The 23,021-nt window shown below is 40.1% G+C and overlaps 1 protein-coding gene across 3 annotated transcripts in view; it reads right to left on the reverse strand.

Annotated features, from left to right (window-relative positions):
* Positions 1-4,953: 4,953 nt before the first annotated feature.
* Positions 4,954-23,021, reverse strand: part of LOC126867893 (terminal nucleotidyltransferase 5C) — a 161,865-nt gene continuing 143,797 nt past the window's right edge. For 2 of the 3 annotated variants that reach the window (XM_050622967.1, XM_050622969.1), the window contains exon 2: positions 4,954-7,031. In XM_050622967.1, the coding sequence (XP_050478924.1) occupies positions 5,706-7,031 (1,326 nt within the window). In that variant the 3' untranslated portion in view covers positions 4,954-5,705. Of the gene's footprint in view, positions 7,032-11,598; positions 12,001-23,021 lie in introns of those variants that run through there. The other variant, XM_050622968.1, reaches the window with a different exon arrangement.

Raw genomic sequence — 23,021 nt, forward strand, 5'->3', positions numbered from 1 at the left:
AGAACGAGGTTCGTAGAGTATTTTCTCGGTATATTACGATTTATATTTTTGTGATATTCTTCTTTAGCAATGAGCCCTAGATTTTTGCTCTGGCTACTCGATTCGAATCAGAAGAAACTCACCTTGAAGGACGAAACGAAAGAAGAAACGATCGTTCGAAATACAGCATAAAAATAATAATACGGATTCATTTTAGTTAGCTAGAATTTGCCTAAATCGTCCACTCCACTTTTTAATCTGACACGTTTTCGAGATTTTTCATTTATACAAGAATCGCAAAGAATCACGAGTATCTCAAATTTAATTAATTTACCTGACTGATTTATCGACTACAAAATTTTCTATTCACGAGTCTGTCGAGTATCGCGATACAGAAAAATCGTGCAATTCTTGTTCTATCAATTGATCAAAATTTCCTAATTGGGCAACAAATATCGCTTCGATGAAAATGTTAATTAATTAATGAGAGAAAGATCGATCGCTTTTTATCGAATATCTCTCGTCTAGGAGAAGAATTTCTCGACGAAAGATTCAAAGATCTATCTGGCTATTATGCTTTACGTCATGATTAATCGCCGCGGAATCGATCGACTTTTTCAAGAACGAACGTACAAATGAATCCTCCGACATCTCTAAAAGAAACGTGGCTATAAAATATCGAATGTATTTTCAGCGTTTGTATTCTTAAAACTCTTGCTTCATCAAAGACAAATAAACCGTAGCCGTTTCCATTTTAAAAATCGAACTTTTTCTTTATATGAAGCAATAATCTCGAAAAAGAAGAAAAATATAGGGAATTTTTAAAAAAATAAACATCTGTGAATCATAGCCAAATGATGAGCTTTTTTTATACTAATAAAAAATTGTTTAAAAAACTTCACACAATGATATACTTTATAACAATATATATATATAATTAGTAAAAATACGAATGTGATAAAAGAAGATAAATTTTTTTTTTTAATTTTTTCCCAATTTATGGTTACATGTATGTACACGTTTTATTAAGTTTTTTTTTGGCGCGAACGAACATATATATATATTGTAATCCTGTCACCTACGTTAAAAAGAACGGTCAATATTTGGATCGACAGATCAATAGATCGACACGATCGATGATCAATACGATCTTAAAGTTCTTAGGAATTAAACGAGACGGACTGACATATACGGAGTGGACGATATTACGAAATGTTTTAATGGATTGTTGATAGATTCGCGTCTGATGTTCGAATGAGAAAGTAGACGAGAAATAAAGAATCAATCCTCTTCGTAGGAACAAGTTGGAAATCGAATTATCCTCCTTGAAGAAAGTTGTGAAAAACTCTAATTATATCAGCCATTGAACTCGCAAGTCAAACTTCCGCAAGTTACAATTTATCTCGAGTTCCAAATTCGAGGCTTCTTAAGATCTATCTAAACACATTCTGGATACATATCGATCTAAAATTTCAAACTTGTTGTGGTAGAAAAAAAAAAGTCTTTTCTTTCTACGCTTCATACGATACATTATATAAATATCGATCCAAAATCGGTAGAGTCCCGACTCAAGTCATTCTAATATTTCACATTTAACAAAATTACCATGTAATCCTAAAAAGAAACACAAAACTGTCAATTCTAATTAATAGACGGGATGTTTATGCTGTTTATTGGAAAATTTAAATGTGCAGAATATGTACTCTACATATATATAATGAATAAGAATGTTCGAAACATACAATTTATGATAATTAGTGTGCGACAGAAATCTCTGCTTAGATTTCACTTCCTTAACGAATTAAATAAAACCTAAATTTGCACAAACGTCCGTCATCTACCGATTACGAACAACCACGCAATCATGCAAAACCATCGAAACTAATAACATCTTCGACAACACGACAACAAATATCTTAAACCCTTCGTTGCAAATCGAGAATGTAATTAACGTTCGCGAATCTTCTCCATTTTCCACTGGAACATCCGCAGTGTATTCGACGATGGAAGCTACGAAGAAGGAACGAAAGCTTCGATGCAACGGCCGGCTATTGCTACCGTAGATCACAGAGACGAGGATAATAGTAAGAACAACAATGAAAATGATTATTAGGAGGAGCAACGCCACGTCGATTGATGATCGAAAACTAGTGACAGCGAAGGAAACAGGGAGACGAGGATCGTCGATAGGTGATGAGAAATTAGCCGTAACGAAGGAAATAGAGGGATAGGGATCGTCGATAGGTGGTTGGAAACAAATGGTCGCGATGGAAACAGAAGGAACAGGCGGCTAGAGGCGCGCACCGGGTGCAGAACGTCGCTGCTAGTCGGCCTGCCTGGCTCTCCTTAGCATTAACACGCGATATACCAGAAAAACCAGTTTGCGGGCTTTTTATTAGGCCTTTACTTTCGCTTGCAAACTGAAAGGAAGAGTGAGCGAGCGAACGAACGAGGCCTGGCTAAGTTCTAACCGGTGAGCGAGCGAGCGAGCAAAGTGACTGACTATGCTGACTAACGGGGTCACCAGTCGATACGGACACGCACATAAAAGAGAGACGCCAAGTGGCGAGCATATACGTCCTCTCTCTTCTTTACTCTCTGTGCTTACACGCACCTGTCTCTGTACTTCGTGCGTGCCTGCGTGTGCGTGTGTTTTATCTGTATATTCTACGCGTTACGTGCTACAGGAACAGAGAAAGAGAACAACGCGTTAGAGAGATAAAGATTTGCTGAGACGCGCGAAAAACGCTCGGAGATTCGTGGCTTGGTGGTGTATATTCTCTGTGCGTGTATAGAACAGATTATACACACGCGGATACACACACACGCGTGCCCGTTTGTATACGCACCGACAGCGATTCGCGGGACGATACAGTTTGCAAGTTCGCCGCGCCGAGAGTCTACGTTTTATTATGCAAATGAGTTTTATCACGGCCGGAGAAACATAGGCACGCGAACGCGCGTGTATTTTGCTTTGCGAGCGGCGCTGCTGCTGTTCAGTCGGATAAGGTATTAAATAATTATCGGTATCGAGAAGAAAGAAAGTTATGCAAGCTGTTCGCCGTCGCCTCCGGCGGAGACTAGGGTCGCCGCAAGGATCGCTCGATCGCACGTACGTGCGTGTGTGTGTGTGTGTGTGTGTGTGTATGTGTTTTTATATATCTACGAATGTATACGAATGCGATTAGATACGAAGAAGATTATAGGGGAAGATACGAGGAATACGATTATATTAATTTTTTCATTTTGGGGCTGCTAAAAGTAGCTAAAAGTGTGTACTTTGATATCTAATATCTAATATATGAGAAACATTTTGACAAGCATTCTGATGACAATTTCGATATGTGGCTGATTGATAAAATATTTTTAAATTGCTCCCATACGAACGACAATAAAATGTGACTTATCTCTTTCCCTATAGTCTTCATACATATACTCGTTGTACGTGGTTATGTGTATAGTTTCGCGTATACAGGCTAAGATGAAGGGCTTCTGTCTTCTAGTCACCTCGAATCTCCTTCGACACATCCTTCCATGAATCCCAAGATTAGTCACGGTGCTTTTTCCCTGGTATAATACTAGAACTGGAAAGAGTGTCTAGATGGTCGTTTTAGCATCTCATGTTTTTATGCGCGCGTCTTTTGGTAAACGATAAGTTTGCTTCTTTTTACCTGGATCAACATTCGTCTCAGTTTACCAAGTGTTCGCGTGTATGTACGTTACATGAGGGTGTCTCTGTTTCTTTGAGTGTCCATGTTTTCTTTTTGTTTATTTGCTTAGGTTTTTGTTCTTGTTTGTCTGTTTTGTCTAGGCGATGTGACAGCGCTGGTTGACGCGAAACTAAAAAAAAAGAAGAAAAGAAAACAAGTAGAGACGCCTCTCACCCCTCGTTCACCTTCTCCTTCCTTTACTCTCTTCTACCTTTTACTCTCTCTCTCTCTCTCTCTCTCACACACTCTCCGCGTACAAACTCTCTCGTTGTCGCACCGATCGCGCCGCTCATCCTCGATTTTTTTTTCTCAATCTTATATATCACGTTACAGTAGTATCTAAATGAAATGTGTTCACAGCCACACATTAATATTTATACATAGATTTTATACATGTATTTATATATTTAAATATAGTATATATATATTTATATATTTATAATTATTCTTTTTTTTTGTAAACGCCACGCCCGTTAATGTTTCTTTGTATTTTTAATCTGTTTGAGTTTACCTTTTGCTTACTTTTTGTGAAATCTGTGTGTGTTACCACTACCTTTTCTTTAGTTACACGTTTCTCGAAACATCATATGTTCATTCGTTATAATATACTTTTTTTGCATTTTTTTTTTTTGTTTTTCTTTTTTCTTCGTTTTGGGAAAAGAGGAAAGAAAGAGGAGCGACCGTGGAACGCTGACGGACGCCTTCGTACGCGCTATCTATCAGCCGTTCCTTTCGTTCTCCGATCCGATCCCAGGCGCCCTCTGTCCCTTCGTTTGTTCTCCCTCGTCGTCGGCGTTTTTTCTTCTTCTCTTTCCTTTCTTTCGAACTCCTCGGTATTGTTCTCCGTACAGCTTCCGATTCCGTTTCGTCGTCGTTCCTCCGCCTTCGAAATTGACTTCCCTCCTTCCGGTTCCATACGGTATCACTTAGTGAACCGACGCCATCGCATGGCGGCGCTACCGTCCTCCCGGGGACTCTGAAAAGCGTGTGTGTTCTTTTCTCAACGCGCGCACAGTCTCTGTCTCTCTCGCGCCACTGTTGCGACTCATATATGCGTCCGTCTCGTTTCATCGACGCGCGCACCGACAATAGTATAATAGTTTACCGGGTATATTCATCGCATGTTTTCACCGCGCGTGCGCAATTGCGGTTTCCGTTTCTCTCCACCATCCGTTCGAATTCGTTAGGCACAACACATTCATTTTTTGTTACTTCTTCTATATATTCGTTCCGCTTGGTTTCTTTATCTTTCTTTATTTCAACGTTTTTTTTTCTGTTTTTTTTTTTTTTATTTCGTTTGGAGTCTTTAGTCTCTCTGTTGATCCCCTACGACCGTTTTTACAGCAAATACCATTGTGTTTTGGTCCTTCCTCCCGCGACAACTGATCGTCCACCGGAGTTGAATAAACGCGTCCAGGAGAAACAGAAAGATACACCGGGACGTAAACGCGCAGTATTACAAATGTTTCTGCTGTTAGGTTAGAATTTGATCTTCTCCTGGATCTCTTCAGTCTTCCGCGAAGCTGTTTCTTTCGTTTTTGTTGTTTTTGTTCACTGTCACCAACCCTCTCGAACGATAAACACCGTCCTCCCACGATCCATTTGGCGAATCGATCACCGCGGGTTTTATCTTCCTCCGTTTTATTCCGACGAGAATCTTTCTCGTCTACGTCACACTCTGGTTCGGTCGGTGTTCGATGTTCGACGCGTGTCCAAGCGTCAACTGAGGAGCAAACGATTTTGCTCCTTTGACCCGCTGTCGTGAACGATCAATGATCGACAAGCGTCTTTCTCGAGATTGTTGGATAAACACGAACCACGACGATCCGAATTACGTCGATCGTAACCTGGTTGAGGACGATTGCCCCCCTGGTCGGTAAGCAGAGGCTCGTCGATGGTTCCGTGGTCAATAAAGATCATAGAGTTATCGCGGACATCGGTGATCGTGCCGGTGGTGGTCGTAGCGGTGTTGATGGCGGTGCTAGTGGCGACGATGGCGTTGGCGTCGATGTCGCATCACGACGAGCACGCCATCCACGAGTTGCACGTGCACGTGTAGCACGCGGTGGGTATCACTGGAGCGTAATAGTAACCGTTCGCGTAAACGTATGTGGTGGGCGGTCCAGGAGGTGCCTGCTGATGATTCGTCAATCGTTGCTGTTGCTCCTGGCAGAACACCTGATACGCAAGGTTCTCGATGAGAGCTAGGGTCTGTCGTCTCTCGTGACCCATCAGGCATACGGTGGACTCTTCCACCACGCTGTGAAGCAACATCAGGTACTGGTACTTGAGGGCTTCCTCCTCGGGACCGACGAAGTGGTTCCACAGGTAGTTCTCGAGTTTGGCCCGTTGCTGGCTGATGTCCGGGAAATCGATGAAGAATCTCGAGCACATGTATCGCTCGAGGGTTTTTATATAGTCAGGCTGAGAGGGTTTGTACATCTTAACCAGGAGATTGCAGTATTTGAGCAGGCCGCCGCCGCGGATCTCTTCCGGATGCCTCGTCGAGATCAGTTTTTTGTGAAGATGGTATAACGCCTCCTGGAAATCACCGTACACCGATTCACCGACCACGGTTGGGTAGAAGTTCTCGCCAATTGGTAGCTTGCTGCACTCGTAGAACAGGAGCAGCGAGTCGAGCACGATCTGGAACGAGTCGACCGAGAACTCGAACTGCCGCCTCATCGAGTCGACGAACTTCAGTTCGACGTTCCTGTGACCTCGTGAGTTCCCAAGGGAAATCAAGGACCACCGGTCTCCGTCGTTATTCACTTTCACCATTTTGCTCACGTACGCCTCTTTCAAGCTGCACGTGGTGATACGTTTACGGCTGACACCTTCTGGCAGCAGATCGAATAACGAGCCAAGCACCGCGGCCTTCACCTTGTCGTAGTTTCGCCCGCTCGACAATTCCACGGCAAATATCAAGTCCAGGTCATTGTATGGTTGCGACTCGGTGGCCAGAACGTGAGAAGCCGCGCCGCCGTTCAATCTGATGTCCCGTACCCTCATACCTGCACCACCGTTGCTCGGGTCAGACTCTAATTTGCTACGGACCACGGTAACCAGGTCTCTCAATCTGACTTCCAAAGTAGGAAAGTTACCACGACCGTGGATGCACACCACCTCGTTCATCACATCATTCAATCGTCTAACTTGCTCGAAACTGAGCACAGCCAGCCTCTGCTGCGGATCCGGACAGTCTGAGTTGTGGTTGTTGTTGTTGCCATTGTTCGCGCTGTTGTCGTTGCCTCCGTTGCTCTTCGTGCCGTTCACCTGGCACAGGGACTCCATCATAGCGACCCGACGCTGGCGTTCCTCGCCGATCTCCAGGGAGCCACACTGTAACGGAAAAGAAAAGGGAGATGTTATTAACCATGGCATTTCCGCATTCGGTTACAATCGTATTGAGATTGTACGTTATGTTCCTTCTTAAATGGATACCGTCGGATATGTATGATTATATTACATTGGATGATCGAAGTAAAGTGAAATTGTTGATTGTATTGTAATATTGTGGACAAAAGGAGATATCGGGTGAATCATAAACAGTATCGCGAGAAAGCCGAGGTGCCGACAGGCCCATCAATGTGTCGTCGATCCTTCAATCGGATAGTTTCGTGGAAATGGCCAACGTAACCTAGCCACGAGCGATTGCGGAACACGTGTGTGATGGGGTTAAGACAAGAGACAAAGAGATGTTAAGGGACATAGACGAATTAACAGTCAGTATCAGTGGAGAAGTCGGAGAGCGTTAGTTGAGAATTCAGAGAGTTTGAATCGAGAAGTCAGTGAGAGAGTGTTGGATCCGTGGTGACGAGAATTGCGAATTAACTATTTAGTTGTTTAAATTGTAACACGTTGTTGCGTTTAGTTCGCGTTAAACAACCATCGTTTCCTATTTAATCAACACCTGTACAATTCATTTATTGTAAGTAAACTAATTGTAATAGTAAGATACTACAATATGTTTTGTTTTATGTGAAATACACAAGATAACTCTTAATATCGTGCACGTAATATTTAGTATATACACTGTATACCTTATTTTTAATAAAATCTATTATTTATATTAGTAGCTTATGCTTTCTTTCTCATATAAATATCATTTCTCCATGTCTCGATTACGTTTACTTGATCTTTTTCAATTTTGGAGCGAATGTAATTGTTAGGTCGGGCGACCCTCTACCTAGACCAGGCCACACACCGCGGGCAAGATGGGAACCAGATGTCCGCTCTTCCTTACTGCGTACCCTCAATAATCTCAAGGACCCATCATACATCTCAGGAATTTGCTAGCTAAGGTCTTTCAGACCGAACAAATATCCTTTTTTTAAATCGCCTTCTAAAGAGTATTGTCTGCTGCGGCTTGACACGGGACAGTTAGTTTTTCTCACATACGATGCTTCCCACTAGCAACTTTCTATCGAGGGCGGCTAAGATCTTCCTAGTCCACTAACCTTCGTTTATCCAATCAGAAGCAATGTATACTGCCCTCACTTTCCTGACCAAAATTGTCATCAACAAATCCGATGGTCCCTTGCGTTAGACACACCCACGACTAGAGCTTTTCTCCGATACAGCATCGTTACTTTACCTTACTTATTCTTCATCTTTGGAATAGTCAACATGTCATCATCGGGTTTCTATAATTAAATCAATCACTTACTTAACTCGTGCATACGCACCAGTATAATTATCTTCTTTACAAGGTTGTTGGAATAAACATTAAGTTATACCTGTTCATTCAGTGTAACCTCAATCGAACCACCCCTATTATCCTAATAGGGGATCGATCATTTCGTGGCGTCGATTATCGGGAATTTACGTAACGGGAATTTACGACTCACGCTGACGTGCTATCTCGCGATCGCGTCTCTCCGCGAGTGGTCGAAACAGTAATATCCTAAGACGTCTAGCGAGGAATGGAAATGAAACGTGTATAGAATAGATTACGAATTCTCCTCAGATTTGGACGACGGCCCAGGGAATAGCGTTGAGAGGAGTGGTTCCTCCCAATGCCCGAGCCAATCTAGGAACGACTCCCCCAGAATGGGAGAAGACACAGAAGTATTTTGACAGTAATTCGAAAGAGGTCCCAGGGTATCCCTTTTGAACGTCAAGTAGACCACCGTAGGGTTTTAGTCGGTAAAGTCCGACACCACCTCGCCGCCTTTCAGAAGCGGCGGAGAATCCATGAGGATATTCCCACGTAAAAAAAAAAAGGAGGATAGATTATGAATATAAAAATTTAAAAGTATGGAAATGTAGATAGCGCAGTAAAAAAATATAGAAATTAAAATTATAAATATTCCGATCACTAGAACTGCTTAGAAACTATTTCCCAGTGTGAGAAGAATTTCTAGTCTTCTCCTTATAAAAATATTAAAATATATTTAGAACAAAAATCTATAATGAATATGATAATACAACGTTTACCCAATGAAAGATTCAGAACTATATCGTTCTAGATGATAAACACGAAGTATCGTCCCAGTGATTTTAATCTGATAGACGGCCACTTTTAATCGACGATTATCGATGAAAATCTTCATAAATCAATCGAAGAACCTTGCCGCAAAACAGATAAACAGTTTCGATACTCAACAAACGATTTACTAACTAATTGCTACAAAATTCCTAACCAATGAGAAGTTCTTGAAGGAGCGTCTAAATCGATAAGTTTAACATTCTGTCGTTACCAAACGCGCCCTTCGAGAATGTCTTCGTATCTGCGAGTTAGATGTTCACGTTTAGAAATGCCACGAGGTTACGTCCGGGTAGCGTGCACAAGCTATTCAAACTTCTCGCCCATTCTTCTTCGATGATATCTCTTTAAGAAAATTAAGTCGTTGCTTAAAAGGTTCAGACGAAGAAGCGTTCTATTCGATGGTCTGCTTTTTGACGGAAGCTTCAAGCTAAAGTTAAAAATAAATTCTCGATATTTCAAAAGATTTCTTGTATTTCTTTTATTTCGAAATACTATCAACGATTTCGTAATGTTTTAAACGATTTTGAAAGATCCTCCACTATCATAAGATATTTCGAGAAGCTTCTTTTAGTATTCCAAAATGTTCTGTAACGTCGTAGAAATTTCAAGTTTCAAAATCCTTGGAATTTCGAAGGTTCTTTTGGTATTGGAGCGTGGCTTAAAATATGTTGAAACGTTGCGTGACATGCCATAAGAGCCTTTGGTATTTTTAAATATTCCCAACGATTTCGTAGCTTACTGCAACAGAATCTGAAAAGTTCCACGCTATCTCGAAAGCTCACGAAGAACTCTAAAACGTTTCAAACTATTCTTCCACGTGAAAACACCTTAACGTTAAAGTAATCGCGTGACCATCGCAAACGTCCTGATATTCCAAGCGAAACCATTTCCAAAGATTCTCAAAAATTGTTCTACCCGACAAAATTTCTTATTTATCAAAGAGTCTTTCAAAGAATCACGAGAATGTCCCTAATCCCCAAAATACCTCAAAAACAAATTCGAAAACATCCTGACCAATCTACGCAAGATCCTCGGTCGTTTAAAAAATCAATTTCGAAATATCGATCACGTATGAGTGTGTATGATTGGTCAGGTCGACGCCATTGGACACAGTCAGCTGTTGAAGGTAAACAGCGAGGTGAACTCGAGTGCCAGCTATAGATTGGAAGGGAACTCGATCGGTGGAGCAACAGGGCTACCAGTCAGAGTTCGTTCCTCCACTCGTTCACGGTCGCGACATGTCGTTTAATTATCGTTATTTCATTGGCGGATAGCGCAGCGTGGGCCTTCGTCGATCTCCGGGGCTAAGCAACGTCGTTAAGCTTATCGGCAAGCTGCAGCAGCTTCGATATTAATCGACCGGACGATAAAACCGGTCGTTAAATTGAAATTCCTCGTCGAACCAGAAGTCGCTTGCAGCCTACGTTTTTGCTCTCTTTTCCATGATCGTTCTTTCTCACCGTGCACTTGGGAACGACAACGCATAATCACGGTAACTTCGTTAGTTAATTGCCTCACGCTCGATTACCAGTCCAGTTGCGTCACGTTTTTCCATCCACTTCGCGATGTTTCCTATCTGCGACGGAATAACTAACTATTATACCACGCTTACAGCTATGAACGCCGATACAGATAATAACGACGATTCTCTGCCTTTCTAGGGAAAGCAAGAACACCCCACAGTTGTTTTAAGAATGGAGACACGAGCGTGTGCTTCGATAATACTTTTTATTTTTGGTATCACTTATTCGGAATGGAAACGGATAAGAGCGGCTGTTAATCTGGCAGATATCGTTATCGCTTTCTTCCTACTAGCAACGATAGCGATTGCGTTGCGTCACACATTTTAATTCCAACCGCCAGCATTTTTCAATCAAGGAATGGCTCTCTGATGTGGGCTTTTTAATGTATCCTTTTAGTACGTTCGATTCAATGAATAATAATTCTTTTTATGTTCTCTTATATTTTATATCCGATCAATTGAAATAGTCCAACGTGGACAGTAAAGGAAGAACGATCGTTCCACTGAATTTGCAATTTAAGCAAATCGTTCACCAGCAACGAGATCGACGAAAATTTTGACGTATCTTTCTAACAATTCTATTCGTTCACCGTGTCATCTATTTCCATGGATAATTAGAAAAAAGCCGCACGGAACCGTAGAAACTGACATCTTCACTGCCATAACTCGAGCCACGACCACCCAAACGTATTGCAACGATTATGTTAACGGCTACGGATTTACCGAGGATCAGCCGGCTGACCAGATCAAGCTACTTTCACTCGACCAGGGTGCACTCTTCGGCGAAGCTTTGATCGTGAACAACGATCACGAAATAATCGAACTACCACCTGTGGAGCACGGGGCCGGCCTTTGCCTTCCGTTTTCCCATTTCATCGAACAATCCAACCGCTTACCATGAAGAACAACCGCTCGACGTCGTTGCGTGGCTCTGTTCTCTTCAGTTTCGATGTCGAGATTCACTGTAATTCACTCAACAAGATTTGGCTTCAACAACGTCTAAGTCACTTTTCTTCTATTTAGATATATCTCGATTCAACTTCGATTATTTCTTTCTTTATTTGCTAAATTATATATATGTTTAGATATTTTATTTATTTACTAACACGAGAAAGGGAAGATGAGTTTTTATATCGAAAGCTTTTTGGAGCGAAACTGTAGCAAGTGTACGCGCGCGGCACAAACGGAGAGCGAAACGTCGCGAACGGGCTCCGCTTAAGCGAGCAGATCCGCAGCTGATGAGAGGCAACAGCGAACTGAGCGAACAGCGCGGTGAAAGGCGTACGAGGAAGACTGGCGGCGGCGGTGGCGGTGGCGGTGGCGGTGGCGGCGACACCACCATCAACAGCAGCGGTAGCGACGTCCTGAGTGTACCAGGAGGGCAGCACAAAGCTACCACGCAGCTATCGACGCCGAGCTCTGCCTCCGTACGAGTCCGATCATCGCGCGTATCAGCAAATGAACGTTTGTTTGATGCTGGCTGGTTCGATTTTTGTTGTAGTATCGCGAGTAATAGGCAGACTAAGTTACGAGTAAATATTGCTATGTATGTTGCGTAGGTTGAATGTTACGAGAGATTAATAAATTTGGTGGTAAATATTACATACGTCATAGGTATCGCAAGAATTTGTGGGTGTATTTAATTTTGTTCTTTGCGTCACTCGATCATATTTTCTAGCGTTAAAAAATATCTTTAATTTGGACAAAATACGAGAGAAACGTGTCAGTGGTATACGCGTGATTTCTCGTTTCCACGTTAAAAATCCTCTGGAAACGTAACGAATTCTTTTCGTTCGCCTAATCGAGAGTAAGATGAAAATATAAAAATTCGACGATGGCAATCGATAGTAGCGCAATTAATTTTTATGTTCATTACGTTATGCATCGAATGTTAATAATTATTATACTGTACTACTACACTATTATATACACTCGATGAGTATAAATATTTATAATATTCTAATTATTGTTACAGAAACTATTACCGAGGATTTGAATACATTTGTTTTTCATTATCTCATGAATATCATGAATATCATCGGAGAATGAAAGTAAAATTATGCGACACGCTGGGATTGAAAAACGTCCAAGTTAATCGACCAGACACTTTATTACGATCAAAACTTTTTCCTCTTTGATATTAATTTCGGTAGTGACCAAACGTCTTAGTCATTCCTGCTCTAAACAAAAGCCCTTTATAAAAACTTGGCTGACGTTTCGTTTTAATTGACATCCATCTGTACGTCAGATGTCTGTTCGCTGTCCATTCTGTTCGAGAATTATCGAGAACGTTTGAGAACATCTATCTATGATTCATCGTCCATTTGAAACCTCCGTGTAATCGCCGCGTTTATCTTAATTAGGAAGAAAAAACGAAGAAATTTCATCGTCGCGTTATAAAATAAAACAAATCTACTGATATTCCTCGTACAAAGTGTTCGAATGAGAAGAAGAAACAAGAAAGTTTCGCCTTTATAATTTAAATTAAAAATTCCTTTTGCCTTTCGATTTCAAGACATCCAGAACCTGATAGTCTTCAAATATACGACGTGTATCATTTTGAAGTTTTCTTCGATTCGAAGTACGATCGTGGAGAATCACGAGTCTATTTGAATTTCTGTCACTTGCAGCTTGTTCGATACAGTTTCGATAGAGTAGTAACGCAGTTACCATGAAATTTTCTCGTCGTATCGACGAGAGTGTTCGCTTATTCTCTCGAACGCTTTCATCCCCCTTGTTCTGACGTCGGTATCTTCTCGTACTTTTCGCCAGAATTACGTAATTCCAAGTTAAAACCTCGTGAAACGTTTAATCAATCTCAAGGTTGAACTCGTGGCTCCTATTCCATCGTCTTGCCTTGTTCCGATATCGCGCGACCGCGATACGTTTATTCCGAGATAATAAAAATTATAGCTCACGGAACGACACACCATTTTGTTCGTTCACTTGAAATTCAAAGAAGTACTTTGTTTCTATAGTCCGTTGTTGAATTTTAAGTAAACGCGATTTAGAGTTTTGTCAGCTAGAGGAGGAATATTTTTAGCATAAACTGCTATTTAAAGGCCAAGCACTTGTTTCGATTATTATCGATTTTTTTTAATATTTACATATATTAGAAAAGTTTAACGAGCTTCAGTCACTGCGATATTAATTAGAAAAATTGTATAATTCGAGAATCGCGAATATCATTTGTGATTTAATTCTTCAAAATTATTTACTTTCCTTTGAATACATATTTTTCTCTAGTTTCTCTGTTCAGTTCTTCATTCTTCTAGTTCCTAATTTTTTATTTTTTAATTCATTCGACAGAGGCACTGATAATATGAAATTTTTCACTTCACTTGCATTTTTATCAACAAAACATGGAAAAGAGAACAAACCTACTCCACAAATAACAATTTACAGACGTACAGATCTATAATCTTCTTTATTTCGAAGCGAAGTTTCTAGTTTCGAAAAGTATCAGAGATTTATTCTCTTTCAATTATTGGTTGGCAACTAAGTGATTGCGGATTTTGTCATTAGGTGGCATTGACAAAATCCGCAATCACTTAGTTGCCAACCCAATATATTTTCTCCGGATATTTGCAACTTTTCTTGCTCCAAATTAAATTCAATTATACGACGTTTTTTTTTTTTTCTTTTGAAGTCCACTTTCTACTTCCTCCTGTGTCAAAATTTCAAACATCACTGATTCTATAACGCCAGAAATATAATCGAGCGAGACCCTCATTTTTACTATCGTTACGTCACCATTCATGAGCCATAACTCAACCTTTTCATCTATCCTTTGGACAATCGAAACACCTCGTATGAAACCAATCTTTCCATACACGTCGTTACTACCCAACGACCATAGAGAAGACAAAGTAGAAGAGTTTCAGGAACCCTCGTCAAACGCTTGTTGCCCGGTTCAACGAGAACAACAGTAGCCGCGGTGAAATCGATTGGAAAAACGACGTGGCTCGTTGACGCTTGAACTCCGATCGACCATTAACCACTCCAGATAGAAACGGTTTGAGAGAAAGGGGAAAATACGGCGCGAGGAAGAAAGAAAATAAGCAAAAGGCAGACGAGTGAAGTAGAAAAGGTTGGAAACAAGGGAAAGCGGAGGCGGGAGAATACGGAGAACGGTTTGAACGAGACAGAACCGATGAAAAGATGGAAAAACGGAAGCTAATGGGAGAGAAACAGAGTAAAAGGTAACAGAAAAGAGAAGCAGGGGAACAGACGGGTGAATGGAATTTTATTAACAAAGGAAGAAACGAAAAAAACGAGAATATCTGCCGAGTGGACAATAACGAAAAACTAAAATGTAACGTGAACGATGTAGAAGATAGAAAAGGGGCAAGTCGTGGAGAACGCAGGAAACGGTGGAAGACAAAAGGAAGAAAGCGTAACGTGGTACGATAAGAGTGGAGATCGAAGAATGGGAGGAAAAGAAACGAAAATGATGAAAATGTAGATAAAAGATAGGCAGGATGAATGGAAGAGAAAAAGGAAAGGAGCGTGGAGAAGGGTAGAAAACGGAGGATGGGTGGTTGGCCCAGATCCTTCCACCTCGATTTTCCCCTTCTCACCCTCTAACGCTTCCAATGACGTCACCGCGAAGAACGCGTGGGTGTCATTGAATGAACAGGCCAACCTGAATGTTACGTTGTATTTGCCCGTACGATCCGCCTCTATATACAGGGTGTTTCGTCCATATTAAACTCCTTCATACCGTAATTGTTTCTATCGGAAGGAAAAAATCGTGTCGGGTCAAAGTCGATTTACGACGACGACGATCATCGTGACTTGCGACTAGCGAGAATCATCGATTCTTACGCGATTTCTTTATAAACGCAGCACAGGAGAGAAATAGTTCTTTACAGTTCTACGTTGTGTTATCGTATCTTTATATTATACATCGTTAGAGTTTCATATTTTATGTTTCTGTTTCGATTTCTGTGTCGTCGATGTTTAAGAATTGCGAGAATAGACGCAAGCAGCAGAAATATAGAGAGTAAGGAGTATAAGCGGTACATTCAAAGGTCAAGTTTAAAGACTAAATGTTAAGTACGAGAGATGTTAAGCTCAGTGGGTGGAAGAATACGAGCGTAAAGCAAAGAGAAATGTAACTGCAAGTCCCGCTTAATCCGCGAGCAAAGGTCTGTGAAAAATAAATCAAATGTAAACACTGTTGCAGCGGTTATAAAAGATACTCGTACGTCATTGCATTCCTGTGCTAATTAATTAGATCCAACTGTATTTTAAGTTTCCTATCCTGCGATAGTACTTTCTATAAGATTTTCACAGTAGGAAAATGAAACGTACCATACAACCTAAGGAAAAGACGGTCCCATTGAAAGACAAGGATACGTACAAATATTTCCAACAGCCACTGTATATCTAGGAATATTAATATCTATCGTGTATATAAAATAAAATCAAGATCCACTTTCCAATATTTCTATCTCTAAATACCGAAACGAGCGAGAACAACAGATATTTATTAACTCGTATATCAAATGCAAACTAAAATTAATATCTACTAACTGATTCAAGACAAACGAAACACCCTGTACAGCTACGTTAGAGCTGTACGAATGCGCGTGTCTGTGTTGGTTGGAGCTGAGATCGTGCACTTCTAGACGCCCACGTCGTCAGTCGCGCCGGGGAAACGGAGAGGCTGGACCAACGGGGGTTGGCCGACAAGTATTATCGATCTCGGCCGTTCCAGTCGTGGACCCACGTCAAACCGTGGATCCTTTATTTTTACGTCGTACATCGTACGCGCTCGATGGATTCTCTGGTGACGAAGGACCACGAGATATGAACGCGTTTCGTCGTGATCTCCACGGGGTTGGCTCCATGTCGCGTTGTTACAGGGTTCGGTTCTCACTTGTTAGCCAGGATTTGGCTACGTCGCGTGATAGAACTCGCGTTGTTCCCGATAGTACGGGAGAAAAATGTGTCTACGTATTTCCTCGAGTATTAGGTTGTCCGAAAAGTTTCTTTCGTTTTATGAGGAAATAATAGACGCACAATTGGTTTATTGAATTATGCACGAATATAATAACAGATGTAGAAATGGATCATGCCTAATTCAATAAAATTATTATTATATTTAATATCTTATATTTGAGACAGAAATTGTTGTTCATCTATTATCACCTTATGAAACGAAAGAAACTTTTCGGACAACCTAATACTAAAGACTAAAGCATAGTTTGCCGTAGATATACGTTACGAGTCTAGAAGTAGCTTTAATTATTAACGCGTTAATAGGAAATAACATGTTTTCGCTGTTAACGTTGTCTTTATGCTCCCCTCTATATTCGAAATGGTTGTTACTTTTACTATGGTAGCTTTAATAACTAGCGTAATTTTACTGTCTTTTGCGTATTTCACGTCTTTTACGAACAAAAAATTCCAACGAAGGAAGATATACAAAAATACGCAAGGAGCAATGTAATTTTTTTCGGTTTCTTTTTTTGTTAAATTTGATTCTGAAAGAGTCAACGATCGTTTAAGGAATTGTTTAACAACCGTAGAAAAACGCTATTTAGATATCACCAAGCAGCCACGTACGAGCGTATATACTCGTACATAGCAGGGTTAAGAAACGCGTTGACTATGTTTAGAAAGAAACCACCACAGGAGAAGTTCATTGGAAGGTGGTGAAACGTTTGCTCTCGACGTGGCTTCGTGGCACGAAGGGAATACGAGATAAATAGAGATGACGTTCTTACTACTGTGAGGAGGTCTGTATATTTAACCGATCACCGCGGTATTTTCTTCTTTCCTAAACGAGATAGATTGAATTGTGGTGTTTCCATAATTATCCTCGTTTCTCGTCTCTCCTCGTCTCTGATAAACTCGAAAACAAAACAAGTACGTATACAGCATGGAATTTCGATCAAGAATAGAACACTTCGACGATACACGAGATACGTAAATGCTTCTGGTTTAACGTCAACATGCGTCACTCTGGCTTGACAATTAAGTCGACGTTGGGACGACATTATATTCCACGTTCCAACGAACCGGGATTATTAACTCATCGTGGTTGCGTAACGTAGCGAGTCTAATGGAACGAAAATTCCCCGGTGTGATATTGCGCCGAAGGTCTTTAACATTCCATTAAAATGCGATATCAGGTAAAACACCGGAGGTGAATTCTTTTGCAGTCTTTTCTTTTTTTTTTTTTTTTTTCTTTCTTCGACAGGGAAGTAACAGTTTCGTTTAACAGGTTGATTGCCACGATCACCTATTCGTTATCGGACTCGCTATCGGCGATCCACGCTATTACATTTTTTAGAATAATTTAATGTAAGATAAATTTCATGGACTAAAGGACCGCCAACAATGTGAACGATTTATATTACATGGAGAGAGAAAAGTGTGCAAATGTAATACGATATTTTCCAATAATTAAACATAACGACGTATTTCGATTTATTGCGGTTTCCACGGAATGTTATATAAACAGGTATGTTATACAGGTTATCTCACCTAACTTTATCACCTTGTTTTCGATAATACTAGAAAGTGTTTCGGCAACAGGTTGGATAGTTTCAAGGTGAACATTATTTGACACGATTAGTTTTTTTAGTAGATGGTCACGTAAAAGACATCGCGTAGAAAGGTCACCGATTTTTTTTTTTTTTAAATCGGATCATATATTTTTAATACATAAATTCACTCATCTTCTCTACAAAAAAGTATTAATTTATCTATGTCGAAAAAGTATCAACTTATTCGTATGGAAAAACTTATCAGACCAGCACATATATTAACTTTAATTTCTCATATTTAACATACGAAAGATAAAAACTCGACGAACACAAGAATGCCGCATCGCGTCTTTTCTTGTCTTTCCTTAAATATGTTGAATTGAACTTAAAATATTAAACGAATATCTCTTCCATATAAATAAATGAATACTTTTCCAACATACACAAGTTTATACCTTTTCTGCGGAGAATGTCCAGGTGAATCGACGAACGTATTAAAATATATATGATTGATGACATTCGCACGTCCTCTACGCGTTTACCAATGGAAAAACTTCAAATTCAATATGTTGCTGAAACATTTTTGCTAATATTATCAAAAACAAGCGAGATATTCCAAGTGATAAAGTTAAGTGATAAAAGTAGATTATCCTATATAAAATTCGCGTGGCAATCGACGTGTTAAGAGGTATACGTACCATTGTACGTTCGTAAATAACTACAATTTTTCTTCCATATGCGGTGACTGCGAAAAGTATTCGTACGCCATTCCACCAATCGCTGCATTTACGCCCAATCGATTAGATTCGACTGTAATAAATTTTTCGCATTCATCTAGTAACGCTATATTTGTATATTTCATCTATGCCTCGCGCATGTACTTTCTCGCTTTAACATATTCCGTATCCGATTTCTCTATTCTTTTGGAATATTTTCCTATCGCATCGAACGCATGGAACACCTTTGTATTGGCAGGGAATTATCACGAATCGATTAAACGTCCATTCGTGAGATTAAGCTGTAGAATGCAACAAAATTACGTAAGCTGTATACGGTTGGCGCGTTTCTCCTGTATCTTAGAAATGGAAATTTATGCGAGCGGTGAAAATTGATTTCAGTGAAATGCCGAGTGGAGGCGAATAGGCAGGTGGAAAAAGCGAGACGCCGCCGCGGTCGCGTATCCGGAAACGCTTCGATCGAGACGAAGAATCATTGGTTCACGCGAGGATAAACGAATGGTCGATATCAATATCGGATATCAATATACGGTTACTCACGACGACCAGACAACTTGTAATTTATTATAGAGGAGCGGGTAAATGTTATCGCGGAATAAAACAATTATTAATGCTAGATAATTGTAGCAGATACGACTAGCAGATATAAACAAGAGAATCGCGTTAAAGTTCAGAGAAAAGAGACAACTTTTTCTTTGTTTCGAATTTATTGTACGAGTAAATGTTATTGTTAATTCTTTGAGCACGCCTATCGCTGTAAACATGTTCGTCGAACGCGGTTGTCGTCGATTACGCGACGCCATGTACCGGTAATTGCATTAGGCATTTTTTCCCCTTTGAAAGGAAAATCTTTGGATTTACGAGAATGTACTCGTACTTGAAGGGTTGTTAAGAACAAATCGTTCGCGTATTTCCAAGCTACGGTACATTTTCTCCTGCAACAAGCGACACGATATGCAAATCATCCTCTCTTATACGAAACAGCGAATACAGATTTTTCATTTATTGAGAACAAAGAAGCAAACGATACAGGGATCAAGAGAAAGCGGAAAAAAGAAGCGGGAAGCCATTCGGAAGCATTTCGATCGAGACGAAGAACCGCTAGGTAGAACCGAGGGTCAACGAATCGTTGCGATGCAAGACGAATGCATCGCAGGCTAAGCACAGATGCGGACCATCGGTGCCACGGCCTCGTCGGCTACGTGAAATTCTAATGTTTCGCTTTCCTGCCGCGTCTGCGTTTCTCCGACCCACGACGACGTCCCGTGTTTAATTAAATCCTCCTTAACCGGGCAGCCTCGAACGAGAAAGTTGCGCCATCGTTGTACGTTGCTCGTGATTTCGACGATTAGTTCCGTCGTCGTAGCCTCTTTTTACGTTACGAGCTTTTCGTTGGCAGGTCTGTGCCAAGTTCAGTGACGTTTTACGTTTTGCGAATTTTGTTTTCCACCGATTGCATCTTTCATCGCATTGAGTAATTTACTCAGATGTGGTTATCGACGTTTTTACATGTCTGGAAGAATGATTTTTTACGACACTTCTACGATTATTAACAGTATCGATTTCGTAATTCTTAATTTCGTAATTTTCGTTCGAATCACGCTTTTGCTCGCACGAACGAGGAGAGGCTGTTTGATGTTTGAAATAGTCGAATTACGTATATCGATAAGAATTATTCCACTTTCTCTTCTCGGGCTTACGAAATCCGTTGACGATGGGAAAATATGATCGAACGAAGGGACATAGGTTTCGCGTTTGTTAGAAACTGAGCGTGATTTTATAACTCACAAGGCAAAGTAGACTCGCGTGCGCGGACATTCTAACAACGAGGCCGGCAAAAAACGACGAAAAACTTGGGAAAATACCGAGCGTTGAATTGCAAATTACGACAGATTTCTCGGGGCATTATTTGCACTTGATAAAATTCAATTTCGTGCTCGTTTGTTTGCACCGCACTCGCGAATATATTAGTTGCCGAGCTGCTTTTACTTTTCCTCTTGTTCCGATTCAAACTTCGCTTATTCTTTCAATTTTATATCTCGTTTGCAGCTTCGTTAACGACTGCCTTAAATCCGTGATATTTGAACGTTTTAATCGTTCTAAATAATGACTTTGAGATTTAAAGTTTATTGAGTCCAAGAATACAGTTTTAGGTACATTATTCGCAATAAACGGTGAATTTTTGTAATGGTAGCCATGCTGTATTATGTGTCGGCGCTTTACATTTTTCGTTATATGATACAGTTTTTGGGTTTAAGCCGCTGGGGAGCGGAGCTTTTTTCTTTCTTTTTTTTTTTTTTTTTTCTGTCCTGAAAACTTGGTCGCAAAACAGGACGCTTCGATATCGTTCTAAATAATCTTACCGTTTCCCTGATACCTGTAAAAAAGGATTTGCAAAATGAAATGGCACGATACGTCGTTGTATGGAAAACGAAAGTATCTACCACGTATTTCGTAAGCGTTTAATTTCCCGCCTGACCACCAATTAATCTTCCGTAAGTTTCGAAACATTTTCATTTTTCTAACAACTACGCTGATGCCTCTTGCCCAACAATTCTAACGAATTAAGACGAGACTGCGATACATTTCGTGATCAACGAATATTCGTCACGCTATGATACGCCATGGCGTGTTGTGCCTTTGATTGGCTAGGAAAACGCTCAACATTGTAATTATCTACAGCGTTGACGTTCTATTTTACAAATTACTGCTCGTTAATATTTATTAGGACATTTTGATCGAGGCCGGAACATCGAATCGATGCATCGAATCGCTCGAAATAAATTAGAGCAACGTCTTGCACAATTCGCTAATATTATTAGTCAATAAAGTATTGCGCAAGAAGACTGAAGAAATGGAAAGTTCGACGTAATTAGTTGACATTCGTGAAATCAGACATATTCGAGGTATATGTACTCGATGACGAAAAATACAATAATAATTGGCTATAATCTACCGTGCAAATTTTGCAGAACGTCTGTCGGGACGTTCTTTCGCTCAGTTTGCCAAAGTGTGAATCATACTTGAGATTATTAGCGCACTGGCGTGGTCCACGAAGTTCGATATGGATATGGCGGATAAAACGAAACGCGTTCGTTCTTCGAATAGATCGAAATATTTTTCTATCCTTTTGGATATATAAATAACAATAAAATAAAAAGAAGAAACACGTTCATAGTTGTACGTATATTAAGAGGAATTCAAGTAAAGCGCGAAACCGTAAATCTGTTGCGACTGTGAACCAAATTTGATGATAAAAACGTGAGTGTGGAAATTTCTGGTCGTCTAACAAACTCTATTACGATACTGTACGAGCGTTTTATATTTAAAAGCGTTATTTTACTTTGACCTTTTGCATGACAGCATTTGCGTGAATTAATCGCTCGGATTATTTCACAGATAAAGTACCGTACAAAATATCTCATTGTTTTTTTTTTTTTTTTTTTAGGAAATTTTGTATTTTATTCAAACCTGTCACTAATAGTTTCGGGCAATTTGAAATAATTCTAAATTTCACGAAGTAGCACGTTCTCGACGACAGAATATACAAATCTCAAGCGATTTCAAACAATTTTCAATTTCACAAGGCAATACGTTTTCCACGATAGAAGATACAAATCTGAAGAAATTTCAAACAATATTAAATTTCACAGGGCAATACGTTCTCGACGGTTGAATACAACGATTTCGAGCAATCTAAATAATTCTAAATTTTCAAAAGCGATACGACGATCGAATATAAAAATTCCAAGCAGTTTCGTACAATTGTACATTTCAAAAAGCATCGCGGCTCGCAACGGTTGAACACAGAAATTTCAAGCGATTGTAAATAATTCTAAATTTCATAAAGTAATTCATTTTCCACGACGAATATGAGAACTTCAAGCAATTTGAAACGATCCTATATTCCACAAGGCAATACGTTTTCCACGATCGAGTATAAAAGCTTCGAGCAATTTTATACGATCCTAAATTTCACGAAATAATACGTTTTCGGCGGTTGAGTGTAACAATTTCAAGCAATTCCAAATAATTCTAAATTTCAGAAAGCAATACGTTTTCGACTGTTGAATATAAAAATTT

This window comes from Bombus huntii, chromosome 7, assembly GCF_024542735.1.
Source record: "Bombus huntii isolate Logan2020A chromosome 7, iyBomHunt1.1, whole genome shotgun sequence".
NCBI classification, from domain to species: Eukaryota; Metazoa; Arthropoda; class Insecta; order Hymenoptera; family Apidae; genus Bombus; species Bombus huntii.